Genomic DNA, 23,792 nt, shown 5'->3' on the forward strand with positions numbered 1-23,792 from the left:
GTTTCTGTCACCTGGGTTCACATGCACAGGTTATTTAACCTCTCTGGGCCTCACTTTTTTTAACTGTAAATTGGGAGCAATAATAGTTCATTTTTTTTATGTTGCTGAAACTTGGATTTTGCGTGACTTCTTCTGTGCTTCAGTTTCCCCCTCTGTTAAATGAGGTTCCCAACTTCCAGCCCAGCACCCCAAGCACCCCATATGACTCTTAAGAGAGCCTGCCACAGTGGGAAGCCCTTACAGGACAGGCAGTACCTGGACAGTGTCCACAGGGCAGGGCACAAAGTCAGTGTGTGAGAGGCAGCGGCTGGGACCCACCAGGTGGGGTCCCCGGGGCCCCTCTCGTCGATACTCCTTGATGGGCTGAAGATGGAGTCGTTCTCGCGGGAGCACAGCCTCGTAGCACGGGGCATAGCCAGGTGGGGGGAGGAACTTGAATTCACCGTGGCGGCCACCAAGGAGGAACCGTACCCTGGGAGGGGAGAACAGGGATTATGGGGAGGAGGGCCTTTAAGGACAGTCTGTGGTCACTGGGAAATAAGGGAAGGTCCTGGGGAGACCTGAAGTCATAGGGCAGTCATACCATCACGGTGGTCATTTAGGAGTCAGAAAGGAAAGTCTGGGATCAAAACAATATCATAAGGGAACATGTGCAGTCAGTAGAGGATCAAAAAGGAAAGTGTATAGTCATTGGGGAGTTAAGGCTGGAAGAATGTGTAGTTATTGGAGAAGAGTTGAGATTACTGCAAGGTCATAGGAAATGTCCTTCATCAACTAAGTATCTGGGGATCCTAGAAGGTTCTGGGGAAACCAAGAAGATGGTCATCTGGGCATCACTGAGAGAGGTCTGTGAAATATCTGAGCTCCTTGGTGGTGGGGGAGGGGTGTCACTGGAAGATTCTGGGGCTAATGAAAAGTCACTGGAAGATGCTGGTGTCATTGAGAGGTAATAGGAAGAGCCTGGAGTCACTGGGAGAATTTGTGGTCACTGGGGGATCACTGGAACATCTGGGACTATTGAGGATCACTAGAAGAGTCTGGAGTACATGGAGGTCACTTGGAAGGTTGGGGTCATTTTAAGATCATTATCAGATTTGGGAGTCACTTGGATGTCATTGAAATGGGGTGGAATCCTTAGTAGAGTTCTGAGGTCATTGGGAGGTCACTGGAAGGGAGTCACTGGGAGAGTCTGGGGTCATTAGAAGGTCATTGTGAAATTCCAAGGTCACTTGGAGGTCATTGGGAAGACTTGGTCAAGGGGAATCTGAGGTCACTGGAAGGATATGGGTTACCAGGAGGACACTGGAAGTGACTAGGGTCATGAGGTGGTCACTGGTCCCCTCATGTAGGGGTTCTGGCCACCAGTCAGTCCCAAGGGTAAGATGATGACGGGAAGCCATGGGATGACTGGGGAAGATATCTTACGTCAGCCCCACGTCTGGAGACCACCATGGGGCAGATAGTGATCTTAAAAAGTCCTCACTTGACACCAGCCGAGAAGCTGACGACAGGAAAAAAAAGCCCATCAAGGTTGAAGGCCTCAAAGACGCCCTGCACAGGACAGCCGTTGATGCGGAAGGAGATGGATGGCACACTGAGGTCCAGGCAGCAGCTGACCACATCCTCAGGGCCCAGGAGGTGTTGCCCTGGGGAAGTCACTGGGCGTGCCACATGTCCTACAATGGGGCCACCGGGGAGGGGTCACAGGTCAGAGGTCCCATGGAACCAATGTTCTCAAGAGACAAGGGGCAAACATTGGAGTCCAGATCCTGGAAATCCTGTGTTCCCACGGGGGGGTCCTGTAGCTCTGAGATTAGGGGCAGAGGTCAGGGTTCCCCTGAAGTAATGATCCTGGGACCTACAGGGCCATAGATTAAAGAGCTCCTGGAATTAGGATTCTGCAACTTTTGGGATCAGAAGTCAAAGATGAGAAGTCATAATAACCAGGGACAGTTTTCTGCGATCTCTGAGGTCAGATATCAGAGTTCTGGAGACTAGAAAAACAGGTCAAGGCCAGGATTATGAGGTTCTAGGGTTAGCGTCTTAAGGAATAAGGAGTAAGGGGTCAAAAATGGGCCTCTTTCAGAGTTCAGGATCATGAGAACCCCAAGGGGTGTGAGCAAAGACTTGAAAGTTCTGGGATCAATGGTCTGGGGAGAGGGTCCCCTGGAATCTGGGGGTGAGAGATAGAGGCGAATCCAGGTACCTGTCCACAGATGCAGCCCATCAAAGCCGTAGGAATAGAGGTCATCGCCGACGCCGTTGCCGCCCCAGCCCTCGCCGCCCCCAGGGTAGGGGCTGTAGCCCTCCGTGAGGGCCCAGCCCACCCGCAGGTGGGTGGCCTGAGCTGTCAGAAATGGAGTCACCTCATCTACCATCACCTCAAAGTACCACTTGCCATACTGTGTCGAACCCTCTGCTCTGCCCACAAAGATGTTGGGGCGGATGCTGTGGGAGAGACACAGGAGATGGAGGGTGAGGGAGAGAGGGAGAGGACAGCCTGGTTGGGGAAGAAGAAGGAGGGAGGGAAAGAGAGACAGACAGACAGACAGACAGACACACACACACACACACACACACACAAAACAGAGGTAGAGACATGGAGGCAGATAATGAAAGAGAGTTAGAGAGTGACAGAGACAATGGCAGACAGAGACACCAAAAAAGCAGATAAAGAAGAGACAATTAGAGAAGAAAGATGGAGGATAAACAGAGACAGGCAAAGAGAGAGAGGAAGGGAGAGAGAGAAGAAATAGACAAAAAAGAGAAAACAGAGATGGAGGAAAGGAGAGAACAAGAGGAGGAAAGGGTCGGGTGAGGGGCCAGACCTGGTAACGTAGTTGATGAGACTTGTCTGCAGCAGAAGCTCACGACCAGGGAGCAAGTTCTCGGTAATGAGATCTTGGTTGGAACGCACGGCTACGCCATTGCACACACACAGGGAACACAGCACATCCAGGACCTGGAGGTCAAGGTCAGAGGTTGGGGTGTGAGGGCACCAGGGCAGGGGTTCATGGAAGGACCGGGATGGGAAGCCAGAAGGAAAGGACGATGCGTAAGGACAGGATATGAAGATTTAGTCTGAGAGGACGTGGTGAAAATGGAAAGTCAGGGATCACAGAGAAAGGTCAGGTGAGAGGCTGGGAGCCTTATGGGTTGCGATTAGGCATCAGCAATTTAAAATGAGATTTTTAGATCAGTAGGGGTTGCAAGCTCACGCCTTTCAGGGGCCAGGTGGATACTATAAACTTGTGAAGTGGTTAGAAATAACGAAATAGGAACCAGTAGGACGTGTGACAAAGTGAAGAGTGTATATGCCGCCCTACCTTAAGGTTGGAAAATTTGAAATTTAAGAAACACTTCACAGATCTAACAAAATACATCTGTGGCCCAGAATCTATTCAAAGGACATGAGTTTGAGACCCTTGTGATGCACCTGAGTGAGGAGCTCAGGTTAGAGATGGGGTGGAAGAGCGGAGCGAGGGGTGTTCAGAGCCATTGGGAGACATCAGAGGGTCAGAGTCAGAGTTCGGAGTTCAGGGGCTGAGAGGTCAGGGGTGAGGGGTCGACCTTGTGGTTCCTCCCATGTTTGTCCAGGAGAGAGATGATGGACTTGATGTGATTCTCCTGGATGATGTTCAGGACTTCGGGACTCTCTATCAGGACACAGTACAGCACCTCCAGGATCCCTGCACGTGGGCCAAGGGGACAGGTGAGGTGGATGTGGTCCTCCCTTCCCCCAACTCCCCCCGGGTTCCCTCTCCCCCTGGATTCTCCCACCAGATGAGGCTTCCAGGCGATCCAGCTTGCTGACCAGCCAGTCCAAGTTCGTGGAGAAGAGGGCACAGTTGCTGCGGTTGCCGCGGATCAGAGAGGCTGAGGGTGGAGAGGAGGTCAGGCTCCACAGAGCTGGGGGACCGGGGTACTCCTGGGGGAGTCAGGACTGGGACCCCTTACCCAGGAGTTCATACAGCAGATTCACAATTTCTTTCCAGGACTCAGCTGCCTCCTCCCCTGCAAATTCCGCAAAATGAGCAGCGGTGGTGTAGACATTCAGGCGGTCAATGCAGTTCAGGACCAGGGAGAGCATCCCCTGGGGTGTGGAGAACAAGGAGAGTCACTACAGGAGCCCCAGGCCCTCCCTTCCTCAGCTTTCTTGGATTTACTCATTGATATTCATTAATGATTGCATTCCAGGGTCTAAACCAGCCCCATTAGCTCTTTGTCCCCATTCGCTCCCATCACCTTCCTCTCTCCCCTGACTCCCCAAATCGGTCCTGATCCTCTCTGCCTCTATCACTAACACATTCTTTCTAACATCAGGACTGAATTTGTGCTTCTCCTTCCTGCAGTTTTCTCTACACTCTACCCTCTTCCAAGCACCCCACTCCTGGTCCCTGGTTCCCACTGGCCCAGTTCACTCTCCACACCAAGCATCATACCATTTTTTTTCTTTTTTAACATTTTAATCTTTTTTCTTTTTTTATTGTGAATTACAACACACATACAGAAAAGTTCAATATATATATATATATATATGGTTTAACAAACAAATATATATTTAAAAACACTTGAGTAACAGTGACCCAGATTTAGAAAGAGAACATTGCCAGCCACCCGGAAGCCTTCTGGAAGCATCTCCTGATCACACACTCTCCCTGCTAGGGATAGCTATTGCCCTGACTCTTATGGAAATCCTTTCCTTGTTTTCTGTTTTTATCACCTATGTGTGCATTGTTAGACAGTCTAGCTGAGTTTCACCTGTTTTTTAAACTTGAATTATACAGCAGGTGTTCTGTTTTAACTCTAATTTTTTATTCAATATTATGTTTTGAGATTCAAGCACAGTGTTGCATACGGTTGTGGTTTGTTCGTTTTTATTGCTGAGTAGGATTCCATTGCATGAATATACCACATCTACCGGTCCATTCCACTGCTGATGGACATTGGGGCTGTCTCCAGTTTTAGGGTATTACAGATTGTGCTGCTGGTATGACAACTGTACATATATCTCAGGGCCCCTGTCTGGTGAAGAAGCAGTGTAGACAGCACTAACAGAGGGCACTACCGGGTTAGAGTCTCACAGACCTGAGTTCAAGTCCCGGCTCTGCCACTAATTAGGGTGACTTTCACAGACCTAACTTTCCTATGGCTCCCAAGGCAAAGTTTTCACCATGGCCTGGCCCTTGTCACTGTCCTCGCCTCCCACTCTCCTTCAGCTTCCCCGACCTCGCTATTTCCAGAATGTGACAAGCATATTCCCAACTCACTGCCTTTGCTCTTGCTCTCTCCTCCACCAGCCTCCCCTCCACCAGCCTCCCCTTCACCAGCCTCTCCTCCACCAGCCTTTCATCCACCAGCCTCCCCTCCCTCCCTTCCTTCAGGTCTTCACTAAAGGATCACCTTCTCTTGCCACTCTTTTAAACTGCAATAACCCAGCACTCCCTGCCCCCTGCCCTGTTTTATTTTTCTCCTTAGCACTTATCACCATCTAATATACCATATAGCCTACTAATGTATTTTATTATTAATTGTCTGTCTCCCCCTTCACCCAATGTTAACTACATAGAGACCTGGAGTTTTGTCTGTTTGGCTTTATCCCTGGCTTATGGTGGGCACTTAGTAAGTATCTGTTAAGTAGATGGTGGCTGTTTAAACTCTCAGAACTTCAGCGACTCCATCTGTAACACGAGATTATAAGAAAATCCTCCATAGGGTTACAGGGAGGATGTCATGTATTTAGAGCCCTTACCACACAGGAAAGACTAAATTCAAGGTTATAAGAACAACTAACCCTTACAAAGAACCTACTGTGTGCTGTTTTAAGCGCTGTGCATGGACTAACTCCACCACTTAAGGACTGTTAGGTGTTACTGTTACTATTATCTTTGGGTCTGTCTGTCCTATCAGACTGGGAGCTCCTGGAAAGGAGGGCCAGCCTGGATGCTCTCGAATGAACGTGCTCTCCTCCACCACAGGGTGGCGCCTTCGGATCCCCGCACCCCAGCCCCACCGCCCACGTCTCTAGGCCCCTCCCTCTCGGGCCCCGGGGTGGGCGGAGCTCCACATCTATGGCCTGCTTGTCGCACTACCACAGAAGACTCCCAGCTCCCGACCCCAGGTGAAGCCCCGCCCGGCACTGCCCTCAAGCCCGCTCGCCCTCCGACCTCTCAGCTCAGGCCCCGTCTCCACAGCCTTTACCCTGAGCGTCCCACTCGGGCGAAGGAAGAGGACGAGCCTCTACCTCGCTTGCCGCGTTACAGGAGGCGCTCACAGGGACTGCCCCCGCCCCCTCCTCAGAGTTCCCGCCGCGCCCTCAGGCCCCGCCCCTCAGGCCCCGCCCCCTGGCCGCGGCCCCACCTCCTCCTGGAAGAGGCTCTGGCGGTTGCGCAGGCTGCGCAGCTTGCTCTGCTTCTCCTCGTGCTGCAGCTCCTCCGACGGCGGCTCGAAGTAGACGATGAGGTCCTGCAGGCTCAGGATGACGCCCTCGATGGGCAGTGCCGGGCCAGCCGGCGGCCCTGTGCCCCGCGGCTTCCCGCTGAAGCTGTCCAGGCCCCTGCAGGGACCTCGCAGCTGTCAGCCCGGGATCTGGAGCGCCGACTGTCGACGAGGCGCCCCGCCACCTCCATCCCCACCCCGTGCTGGCCTCCCACTGACACCCCCACTTTACTGAAGCGGCGAGTGAGGCCCGGAGAGGGAAGGGCCCAGAGGTCACACATCTGGGACTGGGCTCCCTGGAAGCAGGAGGCAGGGGTCGGGAGGTCTGGAGTCAAGGGTCTGGATGTCAGAGATGTGAAAGTTAGGGGGTGAGCAGGGATGTGGGGTCAAAGGTCATGGGCGTTGAGGTCAGATCAGAAGTCAAGTGTATAGAGCTCAGCGGTCAGGAGATTAGAGGTTAGGGACCATATGTATGGAAAAGAGGGCTGTGCTGTCAGAGGCAAGATTAAAGGGGGCAGGGCATGACCATCAGGAGCGTGGGGGTCAGAGGGGCCTCCCGCTCACTTGATGAACAGGTTGTACAGGGCAGCAGTGCTGTAAATCATGCGGGCAGCCTGGGACTCCTCCTGCTGGCAGCGGGTCAGGGACAGCGCATCATCCATGTGGCCTTCTTGATGTAGCATGGCCTGGGAGTGGGGGGGACAGAGAGCTCAGGAAGGGCCCAGCCACTCAGGGCCATCCCTTCCCCCCAGCTGTAGCCCGGATTCTACAGCTAGATTTTCTTTGCCTCTTTCTGTATCCACCTCTCTGTTTCTATCTCTTTCTATCCTTCTTCATCTCTCTCTGTCTCTCTCTTTCCATCTCATCTGTCTCCAGGCCAGGCCCTCATCACCTTGCAGACCTCCTCCACCTACTACTGCCTCAACATCTCCCCGCCAGGAAGTTCTAAGGGCACCCCAAACCTCACATGTCCCGTTCAGATTGCCTGACCACCTTTCCATAAGGTGAGGCTCCCTGGGGCCATTATCCGGTCCCACGGCTGCCACCACCATCCCCTGCTGACCACTCCCACAATCCCCCTCTGTCCCAGGCCTGGACTCTTGTATCCAACTGCTGTCCTTGTTTTCCACACAAATCAGTGTCTCCTCAGCCTTCCCATTCCTTCAGTCAGCCAGCCTTTACTGAGGGCTCTGTTATAGACTAGTGTTGGGAGTAAAACCCAACATCCTTGTCCTCCTGAGCTGATATCTGGCTGGCCCCAAATTGTTTAGTATCATGGCCATACCCTCAAGCACCTCCCCTCTTCTCACCCCAATACCAATCTGTCAGCAAATCCTGTAGGCTCCACCCTCCACATACAACCAGAATCTGCCCCCCCTTACCGCTCCACAGCCCCCATCCTGGGACTGTCTACTGTTGCTTCTACCTGGACCAGCACGGCAGCCTGCTCACTGGTCTCTCTGCCCCTATCCCCACACATAGCCAGAGGCGCCTGGGAGCACCTGAGGCAGATGGCCCACCCACCTCCAGCCTTCCCATGCCTCCAGCTCACAGAGGATAAAAGTCAGACCCTCCCCGTGGCCCACAAGGCCCCACAAAATCTGCTCCCAATACCTCTCTGTCCTCATCTCCCACTGCTCACCCCTTGCTCCCTGTGCTTCGGCCATGCTGAATCTTCTTTTTGTTATTGCAACAAGCCAAGCTCATTCCAACCTCAGGGCCTTTGCACTTGCTCCTCCTTCTGTCAATAGTAGCTTTCCCACTACTCGATTTTAAAACTATTTACTTCATCAAAAGTAAATATCCACCAATTCTGAACAATAGGAGGGCAGGGAACAGGTCTGGATTCCTCACCTCTTTCACCCACTCACACCTGGAACAACTTGGGTACTCAGGAATTGTTGAATAGTCTTGGTCTGCTTATAATATATTCTCTGTCCTTTCTCTCTGTGTCTGTCTCTCTCTGGTGTCTTTCTCTAGCTCTGTCTCTGTTTATCTGTCTCTATTTTTGTGTCCATATCTCTTATCTCTGCCTTTCTCTATCAGTATTTTTTGGTCTCTCTCTCTCTCTCTGTGTCTTTGTTTCCTGTCTCTTGCTTGGTCTCATTATCTCTCTCTCTTTCTGTAAGCCCCCATCCTCTGATGCCCACAGCCCCTTTCCTGCCCCTGCCTGTACCTCCACTGCTTTCCCCTCACACCCACCTTTCTCTTGAGCACGCCGAGCCTCAGGGCTTTGGGGTCCGGGGCAGCATACGTGAGCCACAGGCCCGAGGCCACATGTTGCACGAAGCACAGTGACTCCCCGTACTTGATCTCAGGAGGGCCCATGCCCTCCACGTCCCGCTTGGGGCCCACATCCAGCTTCTCCTGCAGGGGCGGAGGGCAGGGATCAGCTCCCTCTGCCTGTGCCTTTAACGGGGAAGCCCCCCTGAGGGACTCCAGCATGGGGGCCGGAGTGGGATTTGGGGCTCTGGGGAATGGAGGGTACCCCAAGCCCCACTGACCTTGGAGATGCGGAAGCAGAAGGAGGTGGCCTTGGTGTGGGCTTTACTGGCATCCACCACCACCAGGCCCTGCTCCTCGGTGAGCGCCAGGTACCGCCCTGTGGTCACGTGCCGGATGCGCAGAGGCTGGCCCCAGCGCAGGTGGCTCCCACTCCAGCTGCAGAGGGGAGTCAGAGGACCCCCTAATCCTCTCACACATGCCATGGTCTTGGTCCAAACCTCCTCAAGCTCCCAACCCTCTTCCAGGTTGCCCTTTCGGACCCTCACACCTTTCGAATGACCCCCAATCTTCTCTCAGCCTCCCCACCTACCTTGGAGCTCCCCAAATGTCCCACAGTTTCTAGTCCTTTCATTTTCAGCCACCCCCCCCCCCACACACACACACTTTCATTATGGACCCCCTGCCAGTGTTTCTCTCAGGGACTCCCAATCCTCCCCCAAGGACTCCTTTTTCTCCAGAATTCCAGGATCCCGGAGGACTTTCATCTCTCTCTTGGGCTCTACAGGTTTTCCCTAAAAACCCTCCCATCTCTCCCCAAAACCCTCCCATCTCTCCCATCTTCTTCAAGGCTCTTTTTCCCCTCCCAGAACCCCCAGGTGCCCCACCCCCAGCCCAGCCCACCCACCTGATTCTCAGCGGCTCCAGTCTCCAGAGGGAACGGGCGTGGGTGCACACGGCTCCCCCCTCATAGTGGACAAGTCTGGGGGCCCAGGAGAGAGTGAGGGCAGGGTGGCAGGCTCCAGACCCCTAGCTCCGCCCAGAGGGCCCCAGCCTACCCCGCCTGCCCTGCCCCTCAGACTTCATCCCCAGGCCAGACCTGCGCTGATCGTCGCTGTCGGCTGGGGAGATGGTCAGGCATTCATCCATGTGTCCATGGAAGAGGCGGAGCACGTGCCCCCCAGTCACATAGCCTAGAAAGGAGCAGGGGAAGGCGGTCACTGGGAGGCGGGAGCTCCCAAAAGGCCCAGGACTTAATCAGCTTCTCCGACCGTGGGAAGCTCAGGGCTGGGCTTCGTGGCCTAAGGTGAGTGGGTCTGATGTTTAGGGACCTGCAGTTTTGGTCTGAGTTTTAGGGTACAGAGTGGTAGTCTGAGATTAGGGGCCAAGTGTGGGGCTTGAAATGGAGGTATGAGATTGAGGATCTTGAGTTGCAGAGCTGAGGTTGGGGAGATTTATGAGTCTGGGGTTTAAGATATTAAGTGGACTTGGGGGACAGAGGTTTGGGTCTAATGTTTAAGATTTGATGTTGGGGTCTGAGTTTTAGGGCTTTGGGTATGGGTGTGAGTTTAGAGGTGCAATGATTGGGTCTGAGGTAGGGGTCTGAAGTTGGGGTCCGAATATTGGGTTTTGAGTTTGGGGGGTGTGAGGCTGGTATCTGAGTTTTGGATTGGAGATCATGGGTTCCAGTTCGGGATCTCAGGCTGAGTTTTGGGGTCTGTGGTTTTGAGCCTCTGGTTGGGTGTGGATTGGGAGTCTGAATTTTCTGGAGAAAAAGAGAGTTAGGGTCTAAGTTTTGGGGCCCATGCTTTTGCGTCTTAGTAGGAAAGCCTGAATTTTGGACTTTGGAGGTTTGAGGTTAGTGGACTGAGGTTTGGGGTCTGAACAGAGGTCTTGTTTTGGAGAGCTGAGGTTTGAATTTGGAGTCTGAGTTTGGGGTCTGAAGGATAAGCTCTGAAATTGGAGTTCAAAGCTTTGGACCTGAGTTGAGAATTCTGACCTGTGGGGTCTGTGTTTGATGTGCGTATTCTGGGGACTAATTCTTTGGGGTGAGTTTGGGAGTCAAAATTGAGTTCTGGGCTGGGAAGTGTGCACTTTAGTGGTCTAGATTTGGAATCAATTTGAGATCCAAGTGTCCGAATCATAATTTGGAGATCTAGGTTTGGAGTGTGAAGTTTCAAGTCACAGTTTGGGCCTGTCTGGGGGCAATATTGGGGGTCTTGTTTTGGGGTCTCCATTTAGGGGCTGAGGTCTGGAGGCCTCACCCTCTTCGCAGCCAGAGCAGATGGGGTTCATGTTCCACAGTGTCTGCATGAAGGAGGCGTCCACCTGCAGCTCCCCGCTGGCCGTCGACAGGTGCTGGGGACAACCAAGATATGGGGGTCAGAGAGGATTTGGGAGTGGGCAGGAGTTCCAGAGGCAGAGGCCAGAAATTAGGAGTGGATGCCAGGAAATAGATGGAAGACACAGTTAAAAGAGGTCACAGATCAGGAAATCAAGGTCCAGTCGATTAATGGCAGGTCAGAAATCAGAAAATTGGATGTCAGGGGTCAGGAAATGAGGAGTCAGGAAGCTGGGGGCAGAGACCAGCCAGGCAAAGTACTGATGAGATGGAGCACCTGACACGGCCGCCCCGGGTCCTGGGAGCAGTAGGAGCCGCGGTGGGGTTGGAATACCCACCAGGTAGCGCTCGGAGGAGACGCTGACGAGGATAAGGTCATCACCCACGCGGACCTTCTCTCCCTCGGACCTCTGCTTGGAGGCCGGGTGCATCGTCCACCAGCAGGCCTCTCCTACAGGTAGGAGAGGCTGGGTTGATAGGCTCCCAGAATGCTCTTCTCCAGGGCATCCTCCACCACTGAGCCTCCCAAGTCCCCTAGGTCCTCTGCCTGTCATCGTCCTACTGCTGCCACCAACACTGTTCCCCAAAGTTCCCCACTCCTGTCCTCACACCCCCAGAGCCTCTGTCCCAAATTCCCCCACCTGCCCCCACACCCCCTTCTCAGAGCATTCCCATTCCCAGCCCCTGAGTTCTGCAGCCCTCTGCCCCTTGCCTCCCTACCTTCATTGATCCTGTCACACCCCTGCCCCCTCCAGTCCCTGCACCTGTTGCATCCTCCTGCAGTCCCACGTCGAAGGCGAGCTTGTCCGTCATGGAGCGGGAGGTGGTGAGGCAGCTCAGATACTAAGATTGGAGAGGGGGGTCAGCCTCCTTCTGACATGTCTCCTGTTCCCCCGCCCGTCCCCCGTCCCCCAACCCACTGGTGCACTCACCATGCGGCTGTGGGCGTGCCGGAGCAGAATGGCATGCCCATACAGGAGCGTCCTGTGACCCCCACCCTGGGATGACTGTGGGGGAGAGAGGGCACAGAGTAAGCACAAGACCCCCAGACCCTCAAGACCCCCGAGACGTTTGGCCCATTTCCAGATGGTTCTTTTCTGTGCCCCATAAAATACCATGCTCAGAGCCAGATGTAAGGAAGCTCAGCTCAGACCCTCAACAGATTCTCTGCCTCAGTTTCCCCATCCATGGACACAGAAGCTGTGCCTCTGAGAAGCCTGAAGATGGTGTGTTTTATGGTCCCCAGAGCCCACCTGTCCTCCTTGCCTCCTCTACCTTGTTGGCTGGACCCCCAGAGCCCCTCAGGGAGGCCGAGCCCATTCTCAGGGTGCCTGAGGACCCTCAGGAGACCCCAGAATCCATGGGCCTTGGCCCTCTCCATGCTACTTGTCATGACACGATGGAACTGCAGCAGTGCACAGCGCAGTCCACTGGTTGGTGAACGCTCCACCATCAGCCACTGTTATGGGGTGACCCGCCTTGCACTGCCACACCCTTCCCGGGCAGAAGGAGGCGCTGTGCTCGGAAGGGGTGCACCGCCACTTGCTGGCATCTGCCTCCCCTTCAGTCTCACATGCCCATGCTCTCGGGGGGCCATGTGATGGTGCCGCGGGATCACATGGCCGACCCGCTTCTGACCCAGAAGGGACCCACACTTGGGATGGGGAGCTGAGGGGAGAGGTCCCATGCGGAGAGTTGGGATCAGATGGGCGCAGAGGATGGGAATGAGGAGAAAGGAGAGGTAGGGGGGACAGGAGGCTCAGAAGCCCCCTCCCCCTCCTTCCTTCCTGCCTGCCTGGCCTGTTCTGGGCTCCACAGCCCTGACAACCAGGTGGGGGAGACCCCCAGCCCCTGTGTGCAGGATGTGGGCCCGAGAGGCCGGCCTGGGATCAGGAGGGGTGGGAAGGACAGGTGACACCCAAGGCCAGACCTACCCACTTATCCAAATTGAGGGCCTGTGGGGGGCAGGGCGGAGAGAGGAAGAAGAGCAGGTGGTGAACGACCCCCAGATCCGCCCGCACCCTGCCCACCCCGGCCCCTGCCCCATGCCCGCCCCTGGCGCGAGCCTCACCTCCACGCCGGCCTCCACCGTGTTGGCCAGCATCTCCTGCAGCGCTCGCACAGACAGAGACTGCTCCAGGATGAAGCAGCAGATGGCCAGGTCTGGGGGCACATTCTAGGGGCAGGTGGAGAGACGTGAGGGGGCCCTGAGAATCCCGAGGGTACACCCGCTGCCCTGGTGTCAGAGACACCCGGATCCACCCCAGCCCCATGGGAAGGCCCTGCCCCCTGCCACCCCCTTCAGCCACACTGAATCTGCACCAGCAGCCCCGAAAACACTTTTTTCTGCCTCTTTCCTGAAACACGTAAAGCCCACCCTAGGTGCCCTGAAGCCTCCCCACTCAAGCACCCCAGCCCCATCCTCCTCTCACGGGTGCCTCAGGCCTCAGACTGATGCTCAGAGCCCACTCCAGCCTCCAGGAGCCCCCGCTCTGCACCGCCCCCTTCAGATGGCCCCAAATCTCTCACCTTCACCCAGGCCCAGCTCCAGCCTTCTCACTCAGACACGTGTGAACACCACTCCGAAACCACGGTCCCCTGTCACTGTCACCTCAGACTCCCAGTCACCCTTGAACCCAGGACTCTCTGACCTGTCTCAACACCCCTCACCCCAACCCCATGTCCTTTCCCTGTCAGCTCTCAGCCGTATCCCCCAAGCTGCCTTCTCTCCCAAACCCAGAGTCCTCTGCACCCTCAAACTCCCTGAACCCCTGCCCCTCATGCCCCCTCACCCCACTCCTCTAACGCCCCTGACCCACATCCACTCATGCCCCCTGACACACTTCCCCTCACAACCCCTGACCCCATCCCTTCATGACCCCCGACCCCGTCACCTCATGAACCTTGACTCCCTCTGCCCTCACACCCCAGGTTCCTCCACGACTCAGCCACCAATCTTCCCCCAAGTCAGCCCCCTGCCATCCCCCTGCTAGCCTGCAGGCCTCTTTGCCTTGGATCCGACCCTTCTGCCTCTGGGCCCAGCCCTCCGTCCCCAGCTGCCCTTCACTCTTAAGATTCCAAGGTTCAGACCCTCAGAGCGCCTTCTGGCCTCACCCCTGCTCTCTAAGACCCACACCCCCCCATCCAACTCAGACACCCACCCCCGCCCCCGCTCAGCCTCCAGCCCTGTCAGCCCCTCCGCTCCAAAGCACCCAGGTCCAGGTCCCCGCCCCCTTGGACCCAAGGCTCTTAGCCTTTTCAGATCTTTGCCTTCTCAGTGTCCCAGAGAGGACCCCTCTCCTGCTCCACTGACCCAAGGCCCTCCACCCCCACATAGACTCTTGCCCTCTCAGCCCCCCAGAACCCCAGTCCCTCCATCCTGAGATTCCCAGTGCCTCCCCCTCAGCCCCTCCTCCTAGACTCTCAGATCACCTCCTCTGTGGACCCAAGGCCCCCTCGGATACCTACCCTCTCAGCCCCAAGATCCCCTGTCCCATCCTCCTAAGACCACCACCCCTACCCACCTCAGACCCCCTCCCTCTGCCCCCAATCTGCTGCCTCTCCCTCTTCAGACCCCTGCTCCCTCCCTGCACCAACCTGGGCATTGCTGGTGGGCTCAAGGAAGCAGAGACGGTTGCCGAAGCCCTCCGCGGCCAGGCAGAGCTTGAGCTGCTCCTTGAGCACTGTGGCGCTGCACTGCAGGACCACCTCATCATCCTGTGTGGTGGGAGGGAGGGTCAGGGGTGCCGGTGGGGCCCGCAAACCACCCATGGGCCACCGGCCCCCTTCCCCTTAGAAAAATGCCCACTCTGCAATCTGTCAAGCCATGGCCCTTGCTGAGCACTCTACCTATGCCCAGCATCCCCACGGCATGGGAGCCAGTGCCAGCCTCATTTTAAAATGGAGAAACCGAGGCATGAAGAGGGGAAACCGCGTCCCTGGGCCACACAACAGGTAAGAGGAGTTGCTGAGATTTGAGTTGAGTCTGGCTGACTCCAGAGGCCTCTCCAGTGGGGTCTGCAAGGACCATTGGAGGGCAGGAAATATGAGCACCCCAAGTGAAATAGCTTTTTTTCAAAAAACTATGTATTTTTAATTGTGGTAAATTATTTTTAATTAGGATAAAATACATGATACAGGAATCATTTTAACCATTTTTAGTGGACAGTTCTTCGACCATAAGTACATTGACAATACAGTGTAGCCCTCACCATATTTATTTCCAGACCATCATCCCAAACCAAAACTCATGCTCATTTCCCCCTCCTCCCACCTCTGGTAACCACTCTTCTGCTTTCCATCTCTGTGAATAAATATAAGAGAAATCATGCGATATTTGTCCTTCTGTGTCTGGCTTTTTTTTTTGTTTGGTTGATTTTTTAGGTGCGTGATCTGGGAATCGAACCCAGGTCTCCCGCATGGAAGGTGTGCTGGTTTGAAAGGAAGTATGCCCCCTAAGAAAAGCCATGTTTTAATATAAATCCCATTTCATAAAGGTAGAATAATCTCTATTCAATACCGTATGTTTGAAACTGTAATGAGATCATCTCCCTGGTTGATGTGATTTAGTTAAGAATGGTTGTTAAACTGGATTAGGGGATGACATGTCTCCACCCATTTGAGTGGGTCTTGATTAGTTTCTGAAGTCCTATAAAAGAGGAAACATTTTGGAGAATGAGAGATTCAGAGAGATTCAGAGAGAGCAACACTACAAAGCAGAGAGTCCACCAGCCAGCGACCTTTGGAGATGAAGAAGGAAGACACCTCCCGGGGAGCTTCATGAAATAGGAAGCCAGGAGAGAAAGCTAGCAGATGATGCTGTATTTGCCATGTGCCCTTCCAGCTGAGAGAGAAGCCCTGACTGTGTTCGCCATGTGCCTTCTCACTTGAGAGAGAAACCCTGAACTTCATCGGCCTTCTTGAACCAAGGTATCTTTCCCTAGATGCCTTTGATTGGACATTTCTTTAGACTTGTTTTAATTGGGACATTTTCTCGGCCTTCGAACTAGCAACTCATTAAATTCCCCTTGTTAAAAGCCATTCCGTTTCTGGTATATTGCATTCCAGCAGCTAGCAAACTAGAACAGAAGGCTAGTATTCTACCACTGAACCACCCATGCACCCTCGATGTGTCTGGCTTCTTTTACTCAACATGATGTCTTCAAAGTCCACCCATGGTGTCCATGTACCAACACTTCATTTCTTGTTTATGGCTGAGAGACATTCCATGTATGTATAGACCACATTTCATTTATCCATTCGTCTGTTGATGGACACTTAAGTTGCTTCTGCCTTTTTGCTATATGTGAATAATGCTGCCAATATTTGAGTCCCTGCTTTCAGTTCTTTTGAAGTGGGATTGCTGGGCCATGCACTAATTCCGGGGAACTGCCACACTATGTCCCACAGCGGCTGCACCATTTTACATGCCCACCCACAATGTATGTGGCTTCCTATCTCTCTGCATCCTTGCCACACTTGTCATTTTCAGTTTTTTAAGTAGTAGCCATTCTAGTGGGTGTGAAGTGGTTTTTAAACTCTAAGTGCCCTCTTTTGTGTACTATTTTACTATCAGCTACTATTTAAAGAGTGCTTTCTTGGGACACCTGAAGGCATGGCCTCCTGGATCGGGCCCTGACTGGAGGAACGAGGCTATACATGGCAGCGTTGAGACCTTTATGGGCATTGAATAAAGACCATGGGTCACATAACAGTTTGTATCAATATGGATTTTGAAAATCAGAACTCTGATTATCCAGTTATCAAACTTTACTGTGGTTTTGTAAGAGATGCAGTGAAGAATTTACAGGTAAACGGTATCACGGCCACAGTTTACTCTCAAACCGTTCGTGGGAAAAAAGATAAATGATGATAGATGACAGACAGATGGATAGATTGATGGATAGATCTAGGACACATAGACAAAAATGATAAAACAGTTGTAACAAAATCTTAATATTTGGGGAAACTGACTGAAGGGATTTGGGGGCGGTTTAGTTTTCTAATTTGCAACTTCTCTGTAAATTTGAGATGATTTTGAGATTGAAAATTAAATTTTTAAATGAAATAAAAGTGTTTTCTATGTGCTTATAGAAAGCCCTGTTCCATTGCTTAATATGCATTAACTCATTTAATCCTCACAACAACCCTAGAAGGTAAGTCCAATTATGTGAACATGAGGACCCATAATGAGGCCCAGAGAGGCAAAGTGATTTGCCTCAGGTCACACAGCTGGCATATGCCACAGCTGGAATTTGAATTTGAATGCCATATTGTTTGGACACTACATTACCTCTTAATATATTAGTATAGTAGCCCCTATCTAACATTTATAACTAACTAAATTTAAATGGGGGTTGCTCAACACTTTTTTACCCATAAGGGTCTCAATAAAAAATGATTTGCACACCAATGTTCATTGCAGCATTATTCACAATAACCAGTAGGTGGAAACAACCCAAGTGTCCATTAATAGATGAATGGATAAATAAAATGTGGTATATCCATACAGTGGGATATTACTCAACCATAAAAAGGAATGAAGTACACGTTACAACATGGATGGTTCTTGAAGACATCATATTCAGTGAAATAAACCAGGCACAAAGGACAGATACTATATGAAATAGAATATGCCAATTCGTAGAGTCACAAATTAGAATACAGGTTATCAGGAGTGGGGGGTGGGGGAATTTAATGCTTAATTGGTGCAGGGTTTCTGTGTAGGGTGATGGAAAAGTTCTGGTAATGGATGGTATTGATGGTAGCACAACATTGTAACCGTTATTAACACCACTGAATTGTATGCTTGAAAGTGGTTAAAATGGGAAATGTTATGTTGTATATATGTTACCACACACACACAAAATTTAATTAAAAAAAAAAAGACCAAGACCCCAGCTCTTAACCACTAAGTAAGACGGTGGTTATTCCGATTTTGCAGCCGCTAGGAACGTGGCTCAGAGAGGTCAGGGTTCCTGCCTGAGGTCACATGGCCTGCAGTCCTTCCAAAGATGTCACACAAACCGGTCTGACCTGGAGCTTCAACTGCCCGCGGTCAGCCTCAGTCTCTCCATCCAGCCTTGGGTGGGGGTGGGGACTGGTGAGAGGGCGTGACTTGATGGCAGGATCTGTCCCACCCCCTGGCACACGCCAAGCCCTTGTGAGTTCATCATAACCATGCAGCTTGCATTTATGAAGCATTTACTATCTGCCACGCTTATGCTTGGGGCTTTACATTCATTTAACAGACTCTTATTGGGCATCTGCTGTGTGCAGGGCTGTGGACGTGGAACAGTGAATAAAGTGGACAAAGGTGCCTGACCTCATCATAGAGCTGACATTCTCAGCTGGAGCCAGGCAATAAACAGGTGAATCAATGTATAATTTTAATGTCAGTGATAAGTGTTATGGAAAAAAATAACCCAGCTGATGTAATAGAGTGGCTTTTGGGGTGGCAATGACCTCACTGAAGGAATGAAGTGACAGCCTCTCCAAGAAGATGACACTTGAGCTGAGTCTTGGCCAAATAAAGAGAGTCAGGCCTGCTCATCTGTGGGGAAAGAATGCCCCAGTGGGTGGATGGGTGGGGCAGCCTGTGCAAAGGCCCAGGGCCCAGAGGGTGCCTGGTGAGTTAAGGAACAGCCAAGGAAGTGGCTGGAGCAACAGGAGTGAGGGGCAAAGGCGATGAGTTCAGAGGGGTCCATGCACAGGCCCCTTGAGTCCTTGGGGTATGTATTTTTGCTTCTATTTTCCATATTAGAAAATTGAAGCTCAGAGAGAAAAATAAAATCACTTTCCCAGAGTTAGGAAGCAGGCAAACAGTAAAGCCAGGGTGCAAACAAGAGCCTGGAAGCCTTAAACACTACACCATTGATTGTCAAACCAGATGCTGCCCCAGGATGGTGGCGGCATCTGGTTAAAAACGCAGCTTCCACTCGGCCCAGCAGTTCCCTACCTCCGCCAGGAGCAGGATTCAGCGGCTCTGGGGTCAGCAGGGAAACTGTACCCTTAACCAGCGCCCAGGAGGCTCTCATGGGGGTGGTGCTTGGGCCACGTTTCAAAAAACCCCAGACAGGGCTAGGGTTCGCCCCAACAGTGGGAAATGAAATCAGTTTCGTGGGTCATAACCATTGTGCCTTAACAAAATGAAATAAAATAGAGCAAGAACAGAAAATCACAGCCCTCCTACTTTAAGGGCTACCTGCATTTTAGGCAACTTGCTTCAGTTAATACTGGGTGTGTGTGAAAGTCTGTGAAGACATTGTTCATTAAGGCAAAAATTGGAATCACCCTAAAATGTCCATCAGCTGGGGAAGCAATAAGCAAATTGAGGTATATTCACACAGTGGAATTCTATTCAGCAATAAACAGAACGAACTCTTGGAACAAATTCCTGACATATACTACAACATGGATGAAAGTCAAAAATGCAATGCTGAGTGAAAGAAGCAAGACAAAGGAGCATATACTGTTCATGAGACACTAGGCAAAACAAAATCTATTGCGATATAAAATAGACAGGCAGGATGGGCACTGCAAAGACCATGGGGGAAAGAAATGTCATGTGTCTTGGTTGTGATGGTGGTTACATGGGATGCATACAATTTGTCAAAACTCATTGAATTGCAACATCTAAAATGGAGACATTTATTGCACATCAGATATATGTCAACAAAATTGATTGTTAATAACGAATGTGTGTCTGTGCCTGGATTGAGTCGCAATATAAAATTTAGATTTATTTTTTAACCGGTGAGATGTGGTCCCAAAAGTCTGAAACATCACATGACCTCAATGAACTTCAGAAAAACAGCATCAGCTGGGGCCAGGAGATGCAGCCTCTGGCACCCCAACTCTGGCTACCTTGGTAAGTCTGAGCCCAGTTTATCTCTTGTAAAGGCAACAGGGCTGAGCCCCTGGGACATCCAGAGATGCTACTTCCTGGCTTTAACCTTGGATTAGTGACTCCACCACTGAGGCCTTGGTTTCCCTTAAATCTCTCAGGGAGATAAAGATAGGGCCCTACCTCAGAGGAGAGGACAGGGAGGATATAATTAGATGCCTCAGGAGGTCAAGGCGCTGGGCACCGAGCCTGGCATAGTATGAGCGCTCAGGGGCCGAGGGCCATGACCATGGTCTTATTGGGGCTGGGGGGGGAGGGGAGGGCCCAACCCCTGGTGACTGCTCAGGGGCTGGCACTGAGGAGGATAGGCTGAGGCCCTCCCGTGGCCTCAGGTCCAGCTGTCCCCATCCTTCACTACTATCCCCAGCTGTTCTCTCCTCCCACCCGGGAAACCAGACCCAGCTTACCAGGGTCCTATTCTGGGGCCGGAATGCTGTGTCAGCATTTCCTGCATGGACCAAAGGCCCCAGGGGGGAAGGGGAGGGGCTAGTGCAGGGTCAACAGACCCAGCCCAAAGAAGAGAAGAGGGCATGCCCACCCACACACTCACCACTCCCACTGCCTCCCCCAGGCTGAGCCAGGGTGGGGAAAAGATGGTTAGGCAGCAGCCCCTCCTCCCACTTGTCCCCTCCCTGTCCCCTGCCCAGGCCCCAGAAAAGCGGGCTATTCTGGGAGAGACACCTGTTGTTCCAATTCCCACCTCTGCCCCCCCAGCTGAAGATCATGCAGGGGGAGACAGAGCTGGGAGACAGAGACAGACAGACAGAAAGAAATGCAGAGGGCTTGAAGCCAAGGAGCAAACACAGGAGGCAGAGATGGAGAAAGGGACAGAGACATGGAGAAAAACCCAGAGAGACAGAGAGGGAGAGATATCACCCAGAGACCCTCAGGGACCCTTAGCAGTCATATTTGACCCTCCTCCCCAAAACCAAAGGGGGAGGGAAAGACTCAGAACCTGAGGGGACACTCAGGAGAGCCTAAAGGGCTGGGGTTGAAAGGAGTTGGGTCCTCCAGTCCACCCCAGTCCCATTCCCAAGAATGTAAATAGGTCAGAGTCTGGAGCAAGGAGAGAATTAGGGCTATGATGGGGGTGGGGGTGGGGGTGGGCGGCTAAATTAAGCCGAGAAATTAGAACCGCCTTCCCCAAGTGCCCGCTTCCAGGGTGGTGGGAGGGGGTGCTCGCTGCGTGGTTCCCCTTCTTCCGGACAAATCGCCAACCTTTGAAAGACCCCCCTCCCCACTCCGCAATCCCGATTCCTGCGAGTTCTCCGGCGCGAGAAAGGGGAGTAAAAGCGCAAGAAACGGAGAGAGGCCTAATGACAATTACCCAAAGTGACAGAGGAAGAAACCCTGAGTCACAGATGCCACCAAGCAGGACAGAGACTTCCAGAGAGAGAAAGATATTCAGAGACCCGGAAAGATAGTTCCAGAGACCACTAACCCAGAGATACGCACCGTCCGCAGGAACTGGACCTCGTCCTCGCCCTCTCCTCCGTCACCCATGATGTCGGAGCCCGAGGGGCCGGGGCTGAGAGCGAGGGATCAGGGGAAGGGGCCGCAAGGTGGACGGGAAGCTGGGGGCGGGCTGGGCTCAGAGACCGCAGGGGACGCGGGAGGCAACCGCGAGGCGGATGGAACTGCGAGGAGGCCGCGCGTGCTGGACAGAGATGGGCGGAGGTCCCCGCCCCCCGGCCTCCATTGGGCCAGGAAGGAGCAGGCCACGCCTCTCCCCGGAGCCCCGCCCCCAGACCCCAAACCTTGGCGCTGAGTGTACGTGGCGGGGGCGGGGACTGTCAGGAAGGCAGCCGCGCTCTGTCCACCTCCGCCTTAAGGAAGATGCATGACTCTCCCCATTTCACGGAAGAAAAACTGAGGCTCCAAATGGGGAAGCCCCTGCGATCTCACTCCAGAGAGTCGGTATGCGCACGGATCTCCCCGACCATAAAAAGGGCCACACGTAGTGGGTAAGAATAAAGGCTGAACCATATAATCCAGATCAGAATCCCAGCTCTGTCACTTACTGTGTGGCCTTGGGCAAGTCACTCAGCCACTCTGTGTCTCGGTTTCTCCAAACTGGAAAAGGGGGTTATGAAGAGTATCTACCTCACCGAGCTGTTGCAAGTGTTATATGAGATCACTTATTTCCAGCACTTAAGACAGTGCCTGACACAGTGAATGCTATATAAGTATTCTGATATTGTTGTTGTTGTTATCATTATTAAAAATTACCTAACACTAAGGAAAAATCTGAGAGGATCATTTGGTAGCCCATGACAAACTCTGGGATCAGTCCTGTAACTACTTGTTGAAGGGTGTTTTGAAAACTATTGCTTTTTTCATTTCTTTGCTTTGTATGTATGTTATACTACACAATAAAAAAAATTTTTTTTAATAAAAAAGATATCAATGTCTGAGAGAGTTCGAATAGTTAGGATGGGGCAGTGTAACAGTGGCTCAGTGGCAGAATTCTCGCTTGCTATGCCAGAGACCTGGGTTTGATTCCCAGAGCCTGGCCATACCAAAAAAAAAAAAAAATGTCAGGAGGCTATTCTGGAGGCTACTCTTATGCAGGCTTCATCTAGACATTGCTATTTATCATGGTTTGCCAACCCCCAACCAAAACCATTCCTGCCAACCCTAAGATTATCTGAGATTGTACAAAGGTTCCATGCACTGGGATTACTTTCTAGAAACCTACAGCTTCCAGATGGGTCCCTGGACCAGCTAAATCTTGAAATCCACCCTCTCCAGAACATCAACTAGTTCCATCCCTCTATTGCATATTATAGACACCCCCTTTCCAACATGAAAAAGTTAGAATGGGCATAGCCCAAATACCCCTAAAGATTGGGAGAAAGATCAAAAGAGAAGGTAGGGTTTAACAAATGAGTATGATTGCCGAATCATTATATTGATATTTCTTATAATCTTCAGTGTCTTGGAGCAGCTAGAAGTGAAAGCCTAAAATTGTGGAATTGTAACCCATGCCACACTCTGTAGCAGCACAACCTTCGTTCATAACTATACACCATCATTCACCAATCTAATTCTCCGTCAGTGCATCCTTCAGCCAGCTGCATTCATTGGGCATCATGTAAAGGCCCAAAGTACACAGTCCATCAACATTCTCAATTTTAGATAATTTCATTGTTCCCAAGAGACAGAAAACCAATAAACACACCCTCGCCAAATAGGAAATCTAAACCTCCTCCTAACTCTTGCCCCTTGCCCCATTATTTACCCATACCAGACTCTGAAATCTGATCTACGACTAATTGTTGTGATGTGCTTTGAAGTTTACTCCTTTATTGTATATGTGTTATTTTCACAATTAAAAAAAAAATGGGCCTAAGGGGGGAAAAATTGCCTAACACTAATGAGAGAGTCATAGCTATAACCAGTGTCTTTTGTGCTCTTTTTACATTTTGGACCCTGAGCTAAGATATTTTTAATTGATCTCATTTAGTTCTCACATCAATCCTGCTATTATCCACATTGTTTAGAGAAGGAAATAAAAGTATGTGGTCCTTACCATGTACAGTTTTAAGGGTGCGGTGAGTATAAATTAATAGTCCTCACACTAATCCTGTTATCCCCTTACCGTCCCTATTTTTAATAAGAAAGCTGAGCACAGAGAGGAGGAGTGACTCCTCCAAGGTCATACAGAAGCAGTCCTCAAATTTGAACCCAGAGCCAAGATCCTTAACCATTTTGTTTTACTGCCTGATTATTTGCATGAAACCGCCTAAATGGAACAAAAACAGCTTCACTAAGGCCGCGTCCTACTCCCCAAAGTTTTAACCCAAACTCTCCTTCGACTCCGGGCCCGCGGGAGTCACCAGTGGTCACCGGGCGGGCGCCGCCCCATCCTGCAGATGAGCGGCG

The 23,792-nt window shown here is 51.9% G+C and overlaps 1 protein-coding gene across 4 annotated transcripts in view; it reads right to left on the reverse strand.

The window, feature by feature from the left end:
- RYR1 (ryanodine receptor 1) overlaps positions 1-21,529 on the reverse strand; it is a 112,496-nt gene extending 90,967 nt beyond the window's left edge. For 2 of the 4 annotated variants that reach the window (XM_077131962.1, XM_077131960.1), the window contains exons 1-21: positions 21,363-21,529; positions 14,600-14,719; positions 13,074-13,178; positions 12,937-12,957; positions 11,935-12,009; positions 11,767-11,845; positions 11,341-11,453; positions 10,926-11,019; positions 9,761-9,854; positions 9,569-9,643; positions 8,943-9,099; positions 8,641-8,805; positions 7,003-7,124; positions 6,361-6,556; positions 3,958-4,093; positions 3,781-3,876; positions 3,571-3,689; positions 2,829-2,962; positions 2,207-2,448; positions 1,484-1,676; positions 256-472 (exon numbers count right to left, since the gene is read on the reverse strand). In XM_077131962.1, the coding sequence (XP_076988077.1) occupies positions 256-472; positions 1,484-1,676; positions 2,207-2,448; positions 2,829-2,962; positions 3,571-3,689; positions 3,781-3,876; positions 3,958-4,093; positions 6,361-6,556; positions 7,003-7,124; positions 8,641-8,805; positions 8,943-9,099; positions 9,569-9,643; positions 9,761-9,854; positions 10,926-11,019; positions 11,341-11,453; positions 11,767-11,845; positions 11,935-12,009; positions 12,937-12,957; positions 13,074-13,178; positions 14,600-14,719; positions 21,363-21,410 (2,601 nt within the window). In that variant the 5' untranslated portion in view covers positions 21,411-21,529. The remainder of the gene's footprint in view (positions 1-255; positions 473-1,483; positions 1,677-2,206; positions 2,449-2,828; positions 2,963-3,570; positions 3,690-3,780; positions 3,877-3,957; positions 4,094-6,360; positions 6,557-7,002; positions 7,125-8,640; positions 8,806-8,942; positions 9,100-9,568; positions 9,644-9,760; positions 9,855-10,925; positions 11,020-11,340; positions 11,454-11,766; positions 11,846-11,934; positions 12,010-12,936; positions 12,958-13,073; positions 13,179-14,599; positions 14,720-21,362) is intronic. The other 2 variants (XM_077131964.1, XM_077131963.1) reach the window with 1 other exon arrangement.
- Between the last annotated feature and the right edge of the window lie 2,263 nt (positions 21,530-23,792).

This window comes from Tamandua tetradactyla, chromosome 16 (assembly GCF_023851605.1).
Source record: "Tamandua tetradactyla isolate mTamTet1 chromosome 16, mTamTet1.pri, whole genome shotgun sequence".
Taxonomy (NCBI): domain Eukaryota; kingdom Metazoa; phylum Chordata; class Mammalia; order Pilosa; family Myrmecophagidae; genus Tamandua; species Tamandua tetradactyla.